Source organism: Bombyx mori, chromosome 9, assembly GCF_030269925.1.
Source record: "Bombyx mori chromosome 9, ASM3026992v2".
NCBI lineage: Eukaryota > Metazoa > Arthropoda > Insecta > Lepidoptera > Bombycidae > Bombyx > Bombyx mori.
The window spans coordinates 11,419,615-11,440,061 of record NC_085115.1 but is presented as its reverse complement, the minus strand read 5'-3'; the positions used below and the strand labels follow the sequence as shown (position 1 = coordinate 11,440,061).

The 20,447-nt window shown below is 36.1% G+C and overlaps 1 protein-coding gene and 1 long non-coding RNA gene across 2 annotated transcripts in view; one reads left to right on the top strand and one right to left on the bottom strand.

Moving 5' to 3' along the window:
• Adamts-1 (A disintegrin and metalloproteinase with thrombospondin motifs 1) overlaps positions 1–9,959 on the bottom strand; it is a 68,404-nt gene extending 58,445 nt beyond the window's left edge. Inside the window, 4 exon segments of the mRNA NM_001043516.1 lie at positions 7,657–7,822; positions 8,898–9,066; positions 9,161–9,267; positions 9,347–9,959. Of these exon segments, the coding sequence (NP_001036981.1) occupies positions 7,657–7,822; positions 8,898–9,066; positions 9,161–9,267; positions 9,347–9,884 (980 nt within the window). The 5' untranslated portion in view covers positions 9,885–9,959.
• Positions 9,960–17,035: 7,076 nt separating this feature from the next.
• Positions 17,036–19,066, top strand: LOC134199385 (uncharacterized). Its single transcript, XR_009973866.1, has 2 exons — positions 17,036–17,886; positions 18,842–19,066. It is a non-coding gene; the product is annotated as an uncharacterized LOC134199385 (long non-coding RNA).
• Positions 19,067–20,447: the final 1,381 nt, after the last annotated feature.

Sequence of the window (20,447 nt, the reverse complement as noted above, 5' to 3'; positions counted from 1 at the left end):
AAAACAAAGACATATAAAAAAATTATTTATATATTTTGATTCATATATAAATGGATGAAATCGATCTGCAACACTAGGCACTAACCAATGAGGAGTATAATTGCAAAAAATTACATTGGAATAACCGTTATCTTTTTAACTTAAGTACTTTGAAAACAGAATTGTTTTTAGAGCTATCGTATTATAAGGAAAATAAAAAGTGAAGTGTTTGGATACCTTTTGAAAAAGCAGGTTACAATTTAATTAGCGTTACAAAAAGACAAACAATAAGCCGATAAAGCATAAGTTTACCAACAAACTTATTGAATCTAATAGGTTTCAATGTCTTTTATATTTAATTCAAACACTTATTTTATTTATCGCAGTAAAGTGCGCATTTAAGACTTACATATGTTACACTTACATTTAATAATTACAATACACATGTTTACTTACACACATAATACGCATATGTGTGTAATGCACATATAATACACATATGTATTATGTACGTAATGATTCACGATATTTAATCGTATCGTCGTTACAAGACCATCAGTAAATACGCAAGAAATCTAGATCATATCGTAAAAGGCCACTGCTCTATTTACGCAATTTTTTATAAATGTTCTGAGCTTCCAAATCAATCCCGCAGGCATCCAAATCGATTTGCCATATCTGGCTGGAGCTACGCTGAGCCGAGCCGTATGGGATCAAATACGTTGTTGTTTCAGTCTAAGTCAACGATAAATTAACAGAGCAATAAAAATATCATGAAACTATTTAAAATGATACAGGAAAAAACTATAAATCGAAATACATTTACAAGTAATGTAGCTAATATTACATATTTTATCTGACATATTATGTGGTATGAGATCACGAAGAAACGCTTTCAAGTTTCCAAGCCGTATTAGGACTTTGAAATTCTGATTTAATAAAGACGGAAGGTGTTGTTCTGAATTCTCATTTTTAATTTTTTTCCCTATCTATGTGCGGGTAACCTAAGGCCCTATTCCAGCTACGTGTGGACGGGTAAGTGAGCTCACGGGCTCAACCTGAGAGAATTTGCTAACACTAGACCTAGCAAGAGCAGAGCTTTGTAGAATCTACCACCGGATCGGAATCGTGACTCATTGATATGATCCGGCAAGAAACTCGGTGGGTCATTTTTTTAATTTAAATTTTTAGATGCGTACGCGATCATCTTATTTAACCTTTATTATCATTTCACAACACTGACGTCTCTGTTTATTCCGAAATCTATCAACATGTCAGTTGTACGATCATCACTAATATTCAGTTTGTATTAACCGTGCAATACGAAATGCAAACAATGATTTCACAGAAAACTGAATATGCAAAATCAAATATAGTTCGTTATGGTATGTCGCAATTTCAATCTAGGACATTTACCTACACAGATTTATTAGTTTTCATGAGTTTCGAATTGCCGTTGAATCCCGATCTAGTTCTGCCGCGGCTAAAGTTTAATTAAAATACTACCGCAGATGAGTTAATTTATACTTCGACTAGTTTTAAGTTGTATTTGCGAGCTCCTGGCGCGATCGTTATTTGTCTTTTATGTTTATTCGCGGGGCGGGGCGTTTGAACGTGATGGATGAATTGCTTACGTATTTCATTGAAACTTTGTAACTTTTGCTGTACTGATTTAGATCAACGTCTCTCGTTTAGATTCGATACGAAATGATGAAATGTGACGAGCTACGTTTGCAACGTTGATTTATTTTGATTTACAACTAAATTTGAATTCGATATCAAAGGCGTGGTGACGAAAGTTGAAGAAATGGTTCGTTCATTCTGAGAATAGATTTATATTTAAGTAGGACGGTTATGAACAGAGACTCTTCAGTTGGTCTGATGAAGATCTTTCAAATGGAATTATTAGATAGTACTTATAATACTACAGTAAATTACTCTGTTATGAATGTTGGTTCACAATGAACTCCTCTTTGTAGAGTTTTCTCAGTGCTGTGAAGAATGAAGACCGATCAAAAATTGCAATTTGCTATATTTATTGCTGGTGTAAATGAAATCAGTGGTAAAAATTGAACCCATTTAAGGCGCCTGTAAAGGCATAAATCAATAAAACTTTATTCAAAAAAGGAAAAAAATCCTAAATATTGACTGCAGCGTGGGTATGCTCCTAGCATTGGTGATATCTACAACCACTAGCCGAAACCGGTCACCGACCTCGTCGAACCCGTCGCTTGAGACGAAGGGCTCGACGAGCGAATTAACCCATAGACATCATAGACACAGCCCACTGAGTTTCTCGCCCGATCTTTTCAGTAGATCGCGTTTCCGATCCGGTGGTAGATTCTGCGAAGCACTGCTATTGCTAAGGTCAGTGTTAGCAACATTCCAGTTTGAGCCCCGTGAGCTCACCTACACACGTTAGGGTGAAGCTGACATAGCCTTTCAAGGCTATCAGCATAGGTAGAAAAAAAAAAGGCGAGATATCTTCTACTTCTTCTTCTCAATCTAGTCACTCTTGACAGAGTGGTATTGGTGGTGAGACATAGGGTTTAAGAAAATTATATCGAAAGGTTTCCAGAGAAGGTATAAATTATGATCAGTAGTACAAATGATTGGACGCGTGGTTGTAATAACAGTTTTAATACACGATCGACTCTACAGTGCCACAGCGCGGCGTTTTAAGTATTAATAACACATATTATGTCGCTCGGTACTGAGAATAGAAGAAATATGATTGGTTTTTATTATTAGTTCCATGAATCTCAGTTCGAGACTGCTGTTATCGTTATTGGATTCCGAGTAATTGCGAAGATCCACTTGAAAAGTTTTCACCGTGAACTCAGTTGTGTATAGAGTAACTGATCTATTTTGTAGGAACGAAATTAAGGTTTCAAGATTAAATAGCTTAATGTAATATTCGCGGCGTGAGGATCCTTCAATAAACTAAAACTGTAATATAAAGGCGAATCATTTGCTAATCTATAAGCAAAAAAAAATTGTCATTGTATGAATTCATGTGAATGTACACTTTAATCTACCATTGCATAGTATTGCCGAAGTCTAGAATAGCACTGCTACTTTATTTTTCTTTGTTGTTTATAAAAGGTATTAAATAAGAGTGACGTCAATATTTAGGGTATTATTATCCGCGTATTATTTTTTTATTGATCTTGACGAGCTCACTCCCCAATTGGTGTTAATTAGTTACCGGTTTCCATAGACATCTACAACGTAAATGCCGCCACCCACCTTGAGATATGAGTTCTAAGGTCTCACTACAGTACAACGGCTGCTCCACCCTTCAAACCGAAATGCATTACTGCTTCACGGCAGAAGTAGACAGTGGTATCTGCCCGTGCAGGCTCACAAGACGTCCTACCACCAGTAAAAAAAGTGTCTGATTAAAAATCGATACTTAGAGACTGCTCTGGTATGCCGTTTCTCAAGACCGTATTCGTCTTTCACAGATTGTAGGAAAATCTAAAGTAATAAAGAAAAGTTTTGGAATGTATGGAAGAATGATGGTATCTGTATGGAGGATTCAGTTTTCGCACTTTTACCTCATATATCATATCTCAAGGTGGATGACGCATTTACGTTGTAGATTTCTATGGGCTCCAGTAACCACTTAACACCACGTAAGCTGTGAGCTCGCCCAACCATCTAAGCAATAAAAAAAAATATCGGTAATGTATGATTTTAAAATATTCACAATATATTCTTAATAGTACAGAACCTAAATTGCCGATGCTAATAATGAAATTATCGGTTAAAAACGTAACCCTAAAATCACCAAGTTTCACAACCACAGTACGGAGCTAATATCAACTCGCGTTACGTTATAAATATGAAGAACCTATAAATATATGTTATCTCATATGGATCAAACCTTTTACGTCAACTCGACTGAGCTAAATCAATCGTAATAAAATAAATGATCGCGCATCCCATACGCAACGTTAACCAAGAATCAAAATAGAATGCGATTACGAATTCATTACAAGCATCACAAAGTTGGTTCTTTAAATAAAATAATAGAAACAAACAGTAGTTCGTCTGGTACAACACTTTTTACTGGTGGTAGGACCTCTTGTGAGTCCGCGCGGGTAGGTACCACCACCCCGCTTATTTCTGCCGTGAAGCAGTAACGCGTTTCGGTTTGAAGCGTGGGTATCCGTTGTAGCTATACTGAGACCTTAGAACTTATATCTCAAAGTGGGTGGCGCATTTATGTTGTAGATGTCTATGGGCGCCAGTAACCACTTAACACCAGCTGGACTGTGAGCTTGGCCACACATCTGAGCAATAAAAAAAACAGCAACAAAATGCCTACACAGCTCTTTTTTTTTAGTGAAATTTAAATCAATAGACAATTGAAAGAAATGGAATCTTTTTTTTTTCAACTAAGCTCTTGCGTTATTTTCAACAGCAGGCATAATATTACAACATGTTAAATGAAATTAGAATATACATAGGGCTTTTGTACGTGATCGTATCCGTATGTACAGGCCTTTGCCAAATAAAATAGCGTAAAAGGGTCCTTTGTTGGGTTCAGTACACTTTGAACTCCCTGTGCTCGGGTTTTTATCAATGGCCGCTGCCTACACTGATTTAGGAAGCACGCATATTGCGTAATGTAATATCCGTTTTAAATGCATTGATTGTACTCGCGTCTATTCATTTGTAAATCAATTAATGTAATTGAATTACGCAATGCAATAATAGAGAAAGTTCAGTAGCAAAACGTGTGTTAAAACAAGAATAAAAAGATTTATAGACTCGTATCGTGTCAAAAAAATATGATACGTATTTAAATAGTCATGATAAAAAAAAAACTGTTCAAAATGTAGCATCACTACATAGTATAAAACAAAGTCGCTTTCTCTGTCCCTATATCTGTCTGTCCCTATGTATGCTAAAATCTTTAAAACTACGCAACGGATTTTGATGCGGTTTTTTTTAATAGATAGAGTGATCGAAGAGGAAGGTTTATATTATGTATAATAACATCCATTAAATAGTGGAGAAATTAATAATAAATTACAGTTTCCGAAGCGAAGCGAAGGCGGGTCGCTATTACTAATAAAAACAAGTGAAAGATATTAAAATGAAATATCCTCGCATAAAGACCATTGTGTGTGATTAATTTTAAAGCGCATGTGAGCGTAACAAAGGGAGTCTAGCTAACGAGTCATCGTTTACAATATTATTACGGAACAAAACGTTTTGTCGCCGAATGCAATTAAATTAAACTTCCGCATAATAATTTCATCAGTGATGTTTTGTTTTAGATTACCCGCTTTGATGTCGTTTCACCAGTGCCGGATTAAGCAAGCGCGGGGCCCGTAGCAAATTATTTCAAAGAGCCCTTGATCTACTATGGGTTCTTAAGTATAAAGTGGTAAAAAACAAATCAATAGTCTATACGTTTATTTGCCATCTATAGGTTACTGCTACACAATTCTGCTACACATCCACAATGTGTCGGGTAAGAGTGCTTGCATACGTCAGACTTTTTGTAGAGCTGATTATCAGGCTGATTGAAATTCTACACGTTTACACAAACAACTTTTTCTTAATAAGTCACTCAAAAAATTAAGCTCGGGCCGAGATGAGTGGGTTTAAATATGCGGGGCCCCCGTTCGCGCGGGGCCCGTAGCAATTGCTACTCTTGCTATATGGTTAATCCGGCACTGCGTTTCACTCTCCCAACGAGAACGTTTAATGTGAGATGAAAAGAAATGTAGCGTAAATAGAATTTTTGGGGTTTTATTTTTCTGTATTAAGATTTTGGCACAGTATGATTAATCAAAATTAAATTTAGAGAAAACGTGTAACGATTCGTCAACTAACAATATATTAACTACAAATATATAAATAATAAATAAATCGGAAATTGTAGAATGTCAAAGGTTTATTACCATATTACGTATATACTTAAATGTCATATATTTTATTTTGTATATGCCAACATAGGTACTTAAGTAATTTCAAACACAATCTTCGTCAAATATTTATGTAAGTGTTTTCAAACATTTTTATTACATTATAAGGGCAGATGAGTTAACACTTAATCTGAAATTGAATGGTCGCGAGAATCAAGACACATACAAAATGAATATTGGCCCTACCTTGTGATATAAGGTGGAATTCGGGGAGTGGCCTGGCTATGTACCTGGCATTGCTGGTGTCTATGAGCGAAACTTACCGCTTACCATAAGATGGGTAGTGTAATAATTTAATGCAATAAAATGGTAGGAGTGGAATTCATTTTATAATATCTATTGGGAAGGTTCGAGAGTTCTCACAATACGTCTATGACCACTAAAATTAGGTATTGGGAAGAATTTGGTATATAATCACTAGGTATTTCAGGAGAGAATAGTATTGGATGCTATGTTTGAATGGACGTATTGAAATATTAAAGTAGCCGACAATAGTAAGTATATTTCAAAAGAGAATAGTATTGGATGCTATGTTTGAATGGACGTATTGAAATATTGAAGTAGCCGACAATACTAACTATATCTAGCCTTGACGGTGTACCTACTGACTTTCCATAATCAATATACGTGAACTGCCGATCCTTAGCCTATACGCAAACAGAGATGATTGGCTGCAACTCGTAATTATTAGGCAAATCAACTTACTTAATGGATTCTGGACCAACCCCGCTTAGCGGAATATGGACAGGAAGCAGAAAATCAAATTATACCTCGTTGTAAACGTCCGTCATGTCCCTAAAACGTCTACAGGATTCGACTAATCTATCGGAATAATTAATTGATTTCTCGGTCCTTGTATTCGAGAAGTCGATCTTTAATCACAACACAAAGTATAAAACAAAATCGCTTTCTCTGTCCCTATGTATGCTTAAATCTTTAAAACTACGCAACGGATTTTGATGCGGTTTTTTGAAGTGAAAACTTCTTTAGAATCGTTGTGATTTCAAACCGGATGCAACGGAAAAAACGACAGGTAAGAGACACAAATACAAAAATGTGTAGGATGAAGCCAGCAAAGAATGAGACAGAAATATACATACTATTTAATACAGCGCCATCTGTGAGATTTTTTAATACTAACGTGTGTATGAAAGCTCTTGTAGTGAATTTTAATTTAGGATTATACGTGAAATTAAAATATCAATTCACAGAGTGCGCTACCTTACAATTATTTACTAATGACAAAATTTTACATATACTTAAGACGTTTAGGATAATTGTATTTTAATTTTGGAAGGTTTCACTTCTACCACGTGTGAATTGCACACATATTTTTTTTTTTTTTTAATAGATAGAGTGATTGAAGAGGAAGGTTTATATGTATAATAACATCCATTAAATGGTGGATAAATATCAATAATAAATTAGTTTCCGAAGCGATGCGAGGGCGGGTCGCTAGTATTTTTATAACTTATTGTGATGTTGCTTTTTACGTTACTAATGACGTGTTTTATACGCTTGTTATTTTCTTTGACGGTCTTTCGCGTGATTTTTAGTATTTCATCAGTTTAATTCAACGTTTTAGGTTATTTTAATGTATGTGCGTTCCTAAAGTGATATTCTGTTGTGATCTTCGAACTGTAAGATTGTGTTAGGCGATTAAAATGAAAGAGGTACGAAGATCAATAACACTGCCTGTTGGTATACCTAAATAAATAACTAAAAGACTTACAAGTGAGCGAGTTCGTGTGCAATTACAAAAGCACTGGTCAATCCTTCGTCGCGGTCGATGGCGGCTGACCGCGTTTTGGTGCAGACCCCACCTACGGGGGCGAACCCGGAAGGCCCTCCAAGCTGGGATCTCGTCAACCATATTGTGGCGTCCCATCCTGTGCTACCTAGAAGATATTTTACACTGTAAAATACTAGTAGTAAATGGCTCGTGGACAGAATCAGCAAAGTCAAAACAGAATGCTCTGAACAGTTGCTTCAAACGCTTTCAACACAATGCCGCCATTTTTTGTTATTGTAACAAAATTAATCATTTAATTAAATACTAGAAAACAAAATAAAACTACTCAAGATCTTCTATTGAGCCTGCAAAATAATTAATATTCGCACTTTCGCATCGTATCTCTTCGTTTAAATTATATACCTAATTTGGAAGATTATTTATTAAGTGAAGATTCTCGATACAATCCGCGATAAAATTAGATTTGAAAATTAAAACCATTGATTTCGTAACACGCAATATCTAGAACTATACACTCCTAGTGTGAGCATTCGTGCTAATTTTTTTTCAAAACGTCCTTAAGAACAAAATTAAAATACACTAATAATTCCTTAACGCAGCCGCTATATGATGCAGGTAAAACATAATGCAAAAGGGTTTTGTATTTCGATCCATCCATCAATTCCACAGTACGGACTTTATAATTTCGAGGAATTTTAGTAGGCAATTACATTGTGTTGATTCTGTACTTCACACAACGTTATTAGCGGTGTCGATCGTTGATTTATTGTGCCTTCGGATACTGTGTGAGCGTTCATTGACTCCGCTCATTCATCGTCATCAAGCGGTTCTTCCATGCGATCCTAATTAATATCATTAATAAGGAATGACACATTCCAAAAAGTTATTAAATGAATTCGTGGAAGACCACACGCCTGTTTGTTTAGATGAAAAATGTTTATTCGCTTTCCACGTCTGTAAATAATCTACACAAACACGAAAATTAAACGGGAATGTGTTGGCATCATAAAAAGTGATGTCAGAGTGGCCAGCTACGACTACGACGCTTGTGCCGGAAGTTATCATAATGCTACTAATAAAACAAATCTCAGAATAAATTTTTGTGTTGGAGATGCCACCGTTATCATTACGAAACCGCAAGTGTCCAGTCTGTGGACTTTACATTTTCATTTATTTTACATTTTTTATTGACATTATTTTAGTATTTGATATGTACATACCTTCAGGTAGCTTCATGAGATGTCTATAGTTCCACTTGTTAATAGCTTCTAACGATTTTTTGATGTTGCCGTACTTCAAAATTATGTCCTTGTCCTCGTAGAGAAACAATTTGTTGATCACTAACGTGATGTTAGAGCCCAGTGATGGGTCATTGAAGATGGCACTGACCTATAAGATTTTATATGTTGAAAGGCTTCAAAAAAAAGCTCACTTCATACAAAAATCAACACGCTAATCTATTGCACAATCTTTTTATACTCACAATATTCATTAAAGCTAAAATATAATGTTTGACACGTTCTCGGCCATGAAATTTCAACATGGTGTTGTCGGCAACGATGGCCAGTTCAAGCCAAAGACCCTTTACACCTGAAACATCAATTGCGATATTCATTTCCTGCACAGATTACATGCACTATACCAGTCATTGAGAAAGCAGTAGACGCACCTGACGCAGGTCTTCTGAACAAATGCATGTCATGGAAGTACTCTTTGTCGGAATGATCGCTGTGCCGCGGATGTACGTGCGAGGTCGGTAACAGGTCATCATCTTCATCGAAGTCAAGATCAAGGTCGATGACCGTATCACCGGTGAGGTTGTACTCGGCCGAACGCTCGCTGTGCGTAACGTCTCGGCGTCGTAACACGTGTTTCTCCTGCGTTCTGGTCGGCTGCAGCACGAACTCTTCACCGCCGACCTGCAGCAGCCCGTACAGCTGTCCGTCACATTCGGTAACCGTCACAGCGGAGCCCTCTTCATGAAGAACGCGTCCCGTAAAAAACTGACATTCCTTATAATAAGGCGAACGAATAGCTTTGTTTTCTTTTAACTTGAGATCCCAACCGAGGAGTCGCAAGTGATGAGTTTCTTGCGCGTGTCTGCGATGTCTCGGAGTGAGCAGCAAGGGCTGTCTCGGCGGTGTCCAGGCGCCGGCGCCGACGACCGCGAGGAGCAGAGACAGCGCGGCCCAGAGGCAGCACGGCATGGTCCGTGCGTCGCCGCGAGCTGCGCCTCTCTGTGGGTCGCGGTGCGGCGCGCTGCGCTCACGCATCTACGCACATGGCGGCCGTCTCGTCGCTCGGAAGGTAAACGACTCCACGACTGATCGACTGCAAGTGCTTTGCGCGGCGTGCGTCATTTGTAAACAAAGGGTGGGCTACTGTTTTCGTTTTATTATCGGTAAACGTGTTGTTACACATTTTATACACTATTGAAGCCATGCCAGACGTGTAACTCAGTTTCGAATATCCATTGACTATTATACTACTGTACTGTACCATACATTGTAGATATTACGTTATTGTGATTTTTTTACATTACCGAGATACCTAATCAATTTTTAAATATCTTGTATGTTTATGTGTAAAATAGACCCAAAAGCAACCGCACAACCTATTTTCAGAGTACTTTTTTAAATATAAAATAAAAAAAACGGACTTTTTTTTTATTTTCCACGATAATGGAAACTGGAAATATTAAAGTAAATTTTGTTTAACCCATGAGCAAAAGCAAACGATACGAGGTGAAAGACGAAGTGTATAAATAAACACACAGTTTTAGCCTAAACGGTAAACGATATTATTTGCTAAGCTAAGCAACGTAATGATCGTTTGAGTGTTCAGATTTCTTGAATGCGTAATGTAAGCCAAACAAAACTCGGAGGTCAACAACCTCAGTCGATGGCGTGATGTTAAGTGAACTAGAGGTCCCGCAGTAGTCGAAATTCGACTATAACTAATTGGAATTGTAAGTTTGTACATTATTATGATTGTATTCTATACTTCTATAATCACAAATTTCGCAAAGACTTACACTATAAAAAATATTAACAAAGACAAACAATATTTAATCTCAATTTGACAACAGACGTCAAGAACAAAAGTTTGACAATAAATACTCGTAGTATGCATGCGTGTGTGCGTCAAATACATGGTATGTAGTGTGTGTAATGTTTTCTTTATTGATTTAATGTATCCTTTATGCATTATTTAAAAAAAATATTAGCATTGTGCACTTCTTCTCTATATTCTCTATAAGTGTGGAAAATTTCATACTCCTCCGTCCGCGCAATTTTCGTAAAAAGGGATACAAAGTTTTTGCTTCACGTATTAATTTATATAGATTATTGCGTGAGATGATGAACAGTTAGTGAAATGTATTCAAATACGATTTTTTCCCTATCATGTCAGCAATCATCTGTCTTTGTTTTGAAAAGTAATGAAGAAGGAGATGAATACTTTACATCCTTTTTTATTGCTTAGATGGGAGGACGAGCCAACAGCCAACCTGGTGTTAAGTGGTTACTGGAGCCCATAGACATCTACAACGTAAATGCGCCACCCACCTTGAGATAAGTTCTAAGGTCTCAGTATACTTACAACGGCTGCCCCACACTTCAAACCGAAACGCATTACTGCTTCACGGCAGAAATAGGCAGAGTGGTGGTACCCGTGCGGGCTCACAAGAGGTCCTACCACCAGTGAAATAGGAGCTGACAATGTACCATCCTGTACAATGTTAGCTCATGTGTCAAAATCATCCAAGCTACTGAATTCATAAAATTACGTAGGTGAATTTCGTTCATTAGAATCATTTTCAAAATGATATTGTAGACAGCTACACGTTGATTCATTCGATTGTCTACATAACGAAATGATGCCGTTTTGTGGGAATAAACGACTAATATAAAATGATAATAATTATGTGGTAAATGTCAAGTGCATGAACTTTGCATTATGATAACGATGTACCTAATTGCAAAAATTATCATGTGAGGAAATTGCGAGCGGTTTGGAATGTGTATTTTTTTAAATCATACAGTGTTTTAATTGTTATATTTTAAACATAAACAAGCCGCCTATTTCCGCCGTGAAGCAGTAATGCGTTTCGGTTCGAAGGGTGGGGTAGCCGTTGTAACTATACTGAGATCTTAGAACTTATATCTCAAGGTGGGTGGCGCATTTATGTTGTAGATGTCTATGGGCTCCAGTAACCACTTAACACCAGGTGGGCTGTGAGCTAGTCCATCCAACTCGGCAATAAAAAATAAAATAAAATTAAATAAAGAAGTAATTATTGTGTTTATTTTATCCTTTGTTTAGTCGTATTGCCTATAACTGCTTCTTATCTGTAGATGCGCTGATCCACAACGGTAACCGCGCATCAGCAGATGAGCCGTACTTCTCTGCTTTTCTGCTTTCGATATTATAAATTTAATATTTTTTTATAACATCAACAAAAAACAAAAAAAAACTGCCTTTTATTTTAGGCACAAGCCGTCTTACTTTGTCACAAAGTAAAGGTACTAACATAAAAGCGTTTATTAGTGCTCATGTTTAGTAGCGTGTTAATATTGACGGAAATTATTAAGCCGATCTCTATATCGTCTTCTTGCATTAAAACTATAATCTCAAAACATACTAGTTTTACAGAAGAGTGTTTTAAAGATTTTAACGTGTAATATTTTTAATATTAATCATATTTGCAAAATTTATTTTTTATTGTTTACCATTACATTATTTGTCTTTTAAAGTAAGATAAAATTATGTATTAATTTCGTTAATAGTAGTCAAAACATAGGTAAACTAAAAAAAAAACTAAAACTAAACTAGGCTCTGTTGACAGTAGGTATTTAGAGAAAATACTGGTGATACCAAATGATTACGCATATTAACTGAATTCCGAATATTTTTGGAAATTGTACACTTTTAATGCGAAAAGGCGATATATGTATGCAACCTTGAACATTTTGATGGAATCCGATTTTAAAGCAATTGTAAAGGAATATAATATTTATACATACGTGATATAAAAAAAAAGGAGCCGGTTGATTGATTTACGAAGAGTGGCCAGCAGGGAGTCGATGAGAGGAGCCGAAGATCGGGCTCCGTGACTTAAATCGGGAGGGTTATTCAAAATAAATACGTACTCATACGTTTTTGATTCATTAATACGTGAAGCAAGTGAAATGGTCTCATCTTGATTGGTGATTGCACTTGTAGCTAGACAAACATACGGTCCACTTGATGGTGAATAGATACCGTCGCTCAATGGACGTAAGCAATGCTATACATTCTACAATATAGCTCTATACACTCTATAATACATTAAAATTAAATACGCCTATAAAAGCGAGAGTATATCAATTCTACATATCTATGTTCTGATCTTAATAAGAAAAAATAATGGAGAAACAAAGCCAAGGATAGGGAAGAGTGGAGCAAGCTGGAGGAGGCCTATACCCGAATGGGGTTCCAAACACAAGTTTATATTTAATTTTGTAATTTTTATTTGATAAGGTGTTTTTTCTTTTTTTCTTTCTTTGTTTTTGGAAATAAAATGGGCTTATTATTATTATTATTATAAAAGCGAGAGTCGAGTCGCCTTATGCATTTCTTACAAGGTTTCCTTTCATTTGAACGTCACACGAAGCATTCGATGAACCTCAATTGCACAATATTGTGCATTCGTGCGAGTGCACTGAGCTTCCGGTACGCGCTGCCTACGCTACACGTATGTATGTACATACATTTAAGTCGTCGTGGCCTAAAGGATAAGACGTCCGGTGCATTCGAAGCGACAGTGCCGGTGTTCGAATCCCGCAGGCAGGCACCAATTTTTCTAATGAAATACGTACTTGACAAAATATGTTCACGAATGCATTCCCCGGTGAAGGAACCGCAACGTGAAATAAAAATCAAACCCGCAAAAATTATACTTTACGTAATTACTAGTGCTAGGGCGTCTTTTGAGCCCGTGCGGGTAGGTACCACCACCACCCTGCCTATTTCTGTCGTGAAGCAGTAATAAGTTTCGTTTTGAAGGGGAGGGTAGGGCAGGCGTTGTACTATGTACATATAATACTGAGACTTAAAACTCATATCTTAATGTGGGTGGCGGCATATACGTTGTTGATGTCAAAGGACTCCGGTAACCACTTAAGACCAGGTGGGTTATGGGTTTGTCCATCCATCTATGCAATAAATAAAAAAGTATTGTATGTATGTATTAAACTATGTATTATCTATGTATTCTCTATGTATTAAACATGTTCTTCGACCAACAGATTTGGAAAAACAAGCCGTATAAAATACATAAAAAGACATGATAGTAATTCTTTAAGTTTTCCTTTTTCGTCAGATACACGGAACCCTTGAAAGCCAAAAAAATATTGTTTAACTTATTATCCTTACTTATTATACGGTTTTTGTACAAGCGTCCTTGGCCGAATGGGAAAACCGATGTCTTCGTCAACAAAAGATCGTGTAATATGATTAAGCTCGCAACACAAATAAACCCGTGACGGCTAGTTCTACCTATTTCTTGAAAGTCGACCGTGAATCCAATGGAATTGTAACTTCCGAAACAAATTATTTAAATTTCAAATCTCACGTAAAATACTAATTGAATATTTCAATGAACTAATAAGTAATTGTTCAAAAACGAAGTCCCGAGATAAACAAGGCATTACAACCAACCTCTTTTTTATTTAAAACTAGGTGACCCGGCAGACTTTGTAGTGCCTCAATCGATAAATAAAAGATCTAAACTTTTGTATAAAATAAACTTAAACCAAACAAAAGGAATCCGTCCGACGGGGGACCCATCAAAGGAAAAACGAAATTGTTATTTTTATTGAATTCCGAGCATTTTCATATTTACCTTTTAAACCTTCTCTGGACTTCCACAAATAATTTAAGACCAAAATTAGCCAAATCGGTCAAGCCGTTCTCGAGAACAGGAGAATAAGATAGAGAGAGAGACTAACCAACAGGAATTCATTTTTATATGTATAGATAGATAAGTAGCACACATTTCTAGATCACTGTTCACATTGTGGTTAAATATTTAAAACACAAAGTAGTTAGTGAGAACGTCTATCGAAAGACGCGTAAGAAAAATGTTACATATTCCAGTCCATTTTGAACGGCCCAAAGGCCTTATTTATTTCCTCTTTTAGAATGGATTCATTTCCCATGAATGGCTACTATAAACGAACTCACCAACAGACTAACACAAGAACATTAATTGTTGTGGCCTAAAGGATAAGACGCCCGGTGTATTTGTATCAAACGATGCGACCGTGCCGGTGTTCGAATCCCACAGAAAGGTACAAATTGTTCTAATGAAATACGTACTTAAGAAACGTTCACGAATGACTTCCACGTTGCGTATAAGAAAAGTCAAACTCACAAAAATATTATTTTCGTAATAGATATCCAATCCAATTGAGAGGTAGGCCCCAAAGTCTCAAGGTGGCTGTGTTTACGTTGTGATGCTTATGGGATCCGATAATTACTTACCATCAGATGAGCTGTGAGCCCGTTTACCCGTATAAGCAATTAAAAAAGATAAAGAAACACAAGTACCAAAAATGTTTTTCAAAGATACCGACTCAGATCGAAATCAGGCCCCGTGGTACAGGAATAAAGGTCAGTAACTTAGTTCATCACACATCACAAAACATCTGATTTAGTTTCATTGGGAAATAAAAAAGAAAAAATTGTTACCGCAACAAGTTTATTATCTTTTTCCAAATAATGCTCTTAAATAAAATAATATCGAAAATAAGCAGACACATCTGTCTTATCATAATATAATTAATACTTAAAATACAATACAACATGACTAAAAATAATTTTTTTATTAGTGACTTTGAAAAAGTTTGAACGATATTATTTAAAAGGTGTTCTAAAAAATTGCAACACATTTGAAAAATACATTTTTGAGATTTAACACTTTGTGTCCCAGCTAGATCTTTTTGGTATTAAGGGTGCGAGATAAGAGCAATTGGAATTGCTAAATAAAGACAAAGATTCTAATCCGGATGTAAGAATTGCTGGATCATAGAGGCAATCGCAAAGTAAAACATTTATTGAATATGTAGTTTTTCCAAATTTTGGAATAAAAACGTGAAATTTTCATATTTCTCAGTATTGCGCTGCTACCAGTGTCTTTTACGAATACAGATGGGAACTCAAATTTTATATTTAAGATTATTCAACATAATATGTATGCGACAACACGAAACCGTCTCGTATTCGAAATCGAAATTCGAAAATTGAAAAAACTAAACAATGAAAAAGTAAAGCTAATAGAAAATATTTTGGATACAGTTCCTTTTGCCAATTAAATTAAGCATTCGTACAAAATATGAGTCGGGGCAAAGTTCTACAGTTTATTAACGTAATCGTTTATTGCCTCTCGGATCTCGTCATTAACATCGACTTTAGATACAAATAGCGCAGGAACATTTTTATTAGTATCCTGATCTTTGTAGAGAATAGTCAGAAAAACGCCTTCATCTGTAGGATTTCCGACTTTGTAATAAATGTAATCTCGTAAGTTCCTTGATAAATAATATCCTTTGTTACCGTTCCTACTAAATCCGCTGCTCTTGAAACCCTCCAATGACAGCAAGTTTTGTTCACGTATTTGATGTGCAAGTGAATCAAGTGTTCCTATATTGGTTAGTATGTCTTCGTGAGGCCCGCGAGATCCATTGAGAGCCTTGAAGTAATGAATACAATTGAGCAAATCGTAATTGATACATCTAATAAATAAAAAAACACTATAAAATAACACTTTCTCCTTCATCGCTTCCTCATTACTAAGGGTCTTGACCACCTTGGTCCAGTTTTTGCACCAGCTTCCTCCAATATATTATGTATGTGGTTATATTATTGACCATAGAAATGGGAATTTTATACTATACAATTTTTTTATATTTGTTCGTTTGCAAATGTTTAATTTTTTTATTGCTTAGATGAGTAGATGAGCTCACCGTCCACCTGGTGTATAGTGGTCACCAGAGCCCGTAGACATCAACAACGTACATAAATGCTGCCACCCGCTTTGAGACATACATAAGTGTTCTGAGTCTCAGTTTTATAGTACAACGGCTTCTCCACTATTCAAATCGAAACGCGTTACTGCTTCATGGAAGAAATAGGCAAAGTGGTGGAACATACCTCGGGCCCAAAGCAAACCCTACCACTAGTAATTATCAAGGGAAATTGTGAAAACAATGAAAAATCATTGAAAAAATTATATCATTTGTTGGAAACATTTCATTGTGTTTGATTAATCAGAGTAACACGTTGCTCATGTTTACCGTTTCTCGTAAGGGTATGCAAAAGTTTGACTATGTCCATTGCCAATGTCTTTGAGCAACTGTAACGACTATAAGAAAAACGATTATGAGAAAAAATACTTAAATAAAATTATGTTTGTTAATTACGAATTACGCAAATTGTATAAAATAATGTCACCTGCATATGCGCCACAGCTATTAAATATCCAAGAATATTCATTTCCGCAATTCGAACAAACTATTATTGTGCGCTCACTTCACTGTTACAATTTTTTGTGACATATCTAAACTTCCTCGTATTTATAAATTGCGTTCGTCGTCTCGACGTATCGTAGTGTGGCTCCTAAGAATATAACACGTCATTATAGAAAATGTACGAGAACTGTCTGAGAAACAATATATTCGACAGGCCTTCTGAATTCTTAGGAGTCATATCGCTGAATTCTGTAGAAACGTCTTTTGTGTGGATGTTAATTAGTTTTGACAGTTGTTATATAAATTTACATAAATAATTAAAGATGGACGATTTTATTTTTTAAACTCTTTCCTACGTAGTTTATCAACGTCATCGGCTTAGTCTGAGTTATTTAATTCATTCTCGTGTGGTTATTTTTTTTAAATACATATATCTTTTTAGGGTTCCGTTAGTGAATGGAAAATAATTAAACCTTTTTAATTATGTCCTAGGCGTAAATCTTTCCACATATCAGTACAATAGAAGCGAAAATTACTTACTTCTACTTTACAAAGTCGGAAGTGTTGGGAAATTTCTTAATTCCTATAAATGGGTAGATAAACTCAGAGTCCATCTGATGTTAAGTGTTTGGGTGTTAACGACTAAGGAAATATCTTCCACCGAACGGGTGAAATTGCTCGGTAGACCGACGCCGCGACGGTCCAAAAGTTGTTGTTCATATGCTAATCTTGAAAATAGCGTAAGCGAGATTCAGGCATTTGTCAAATATTGTTGTATGTAAATCTTGTATGGTACCTAGCTGCCGCCGCATATCGAAGTCATAAGAAATTAAAACCAAATTCCCGCTTTTAAATATTAGGTTCAAGTCTCGAAGAATTGTATCGTCTAACGGACGTCCCACTCTTCGAATCCAGAACGAATTACCACTTCATAAATCGGCAGGATATATGTTCCTACCCATTTAGGTTCACAAAAAAAGCTCTATCAGAAGTAATTACGAAGATTACAGTTTTTGGGGGTTGGATTATTATTATACGATGTTATTCCTTCATTATGGAATTCATTTTCATCATTTTTACTGGTGGTAGGACCTGTTGTGAGTCCGCGCGGGTGGTTACCATCACCCTGCCTATTTCTGCCGTGAAGCAGTAATGCGTTTCGGTTTGAAGGGTGGGGTAGCCGTTGTAACTCTACTTGAGACCTTAGAACTTATATCTCAAGGTGGGTGGCGCATTCACGTCGTAGATGTCTATGGGCTCCAGTAACCACTTAACACCAGGTGGGCTGTGAGCTCTCCACCCATCAAAGCAATAAAAAAATAAAAAAGTTATTCGTGAGCATGTGTTAAGTGCGTACTTCGTTTGAATAATTTGTCTAGAATAGCTAGAACATTTCAATTAAAATGTATTGTTAGATTGCTGTTAAGTGAGAGATAGTTACAAGGCTTAGCGTTCATTGTTTAACTTTTGTGCACTCCTCACGACCAAGCTAGTGCGAAGTGAGTTTGTTTCGTGTAAATGGGGCTTTAACGTAATTGAATTTCTTGTTCTGGACGTTTAGTTATGGAGAAATTAGAGAGTGTTCACGAAAATTATATGACTATATATTTAGTTTAAAAACACCCGAACTAATAATTTTTTTCTTGTTTTTTTAGAACGAAGTTCCTTATGGGACGATGCGGAGGAGTACCCTAACCGGGAAAAAACGTCCGTAACGTAAGATTTTTAGTGTACCACTTAACTTTGTACTAACGTACAAAAACTAACAATTTTTTATTATATATTTTTTTTAAATCATTGTGAATAAAATAAAGTTGATAACTTTGTAAATTAGTTTTTATTTTATTTTTATCAATAAAAAAATCATAGTAAAAAATGTATACCCGAATAATTATTTTCTTTATACCTAGAATAGAACTTAAGATTAATATTATTATAATAAGGAACTTCGTTCCTATCCGATGTCCCACGACACCACACATCTTTTTTTTATCCTGTTGATACTGGTTGGAGCAAATTTACAAAATTATTCAATTGTCATCGGTCCTTGATGCGTGTGCAAATTTTTAAATGAATCGGTAATGTTGAAATTGGTGAAAATGATGTTCAAAGATATAGCTATCTACACACACACAAAAAATGGTGCGCCTGCAATTTGGTGCACGTGGAAGAAGTGAAACTTCTTTTGCGGTGTGTAGTATTGTGGTTTTCTTTATATTTCATCCTTCTATCAAATTTCTCTTGTAATAGTGAATGATGTGTATAAGGGAAACGACCTAGCTTGCTTTCTCCCTCTCTCTCAAGGTCGAGTTGTTCGCGAGACGCTCTGTCTATTTTTTCACTCTCGTTCGTCTTCTATTATCCTTTTTCTCTCTAGCCGTAACGAATCTGCCGCGAGTTTAATTTTACTCTCAACGTCTAAAGAAGAAGCTTCACTTCAAAAATATACATACAAACCAAGCTAATAAAGCGAGTTAAAAACGAGGGATATATTGTGTAATATACAATAAATGTACCTGAAATATGATGCCGAAGTGTTAATTAATCAAATGAACGGCTCCTATTGATAAAATAGGAAAATTTATAAATTTTGCGGGTTTGATTTTAATTACACTGTGTTATTTATTCCTTGGTCGGGGAAAATACTAATTTTTTTATTTTTTTAGTATCACAGAACTAAGTCATACACAAATAATTATTCCTACGTTTGAAAAGTACAAATGGATTTAATTTTTATTTGGGAATTCTCCCTGTGCTTGTAGCTATAGCTGGGCTTTAAGACTTTACCGCTTGCCAAATTTTAGGACACTGGTTTTTTTTTATTGCTTTGAAGCAACGAACGAGCTCACAGCCCACCTGGTGTTAAGTGGTTACTGGAGCCCATAGACATCTGCAACGTACATGCGCCACCCACCTTGAAATATAAGCTCTCTCAGTTTAGTTACAACAGCTGCCCCACCTTTCAAACCGAAACGCATTACTGCTTCACGGCAGAAATAAGTGGGGTGGTGGTACCCACCCGTGCGGACTCACAAGATGTCCTACCACCAGTGATTACGCAAATTATAATTTTGCGGGTTTGATTTTTATTACACGATGTTATTCCTTCACCGTGGAAGTTGAACATTTGTTAAATACGTATTTCATTAGAAAAATTGGTACCCGCCTGCGGGAATCGGACACAAGTTAGTAAGTTAGGTACGAATGCACTGGACGTCTTATCCTTTAGGCCACGACGACTTCTAAATTGTCATTGAAAAA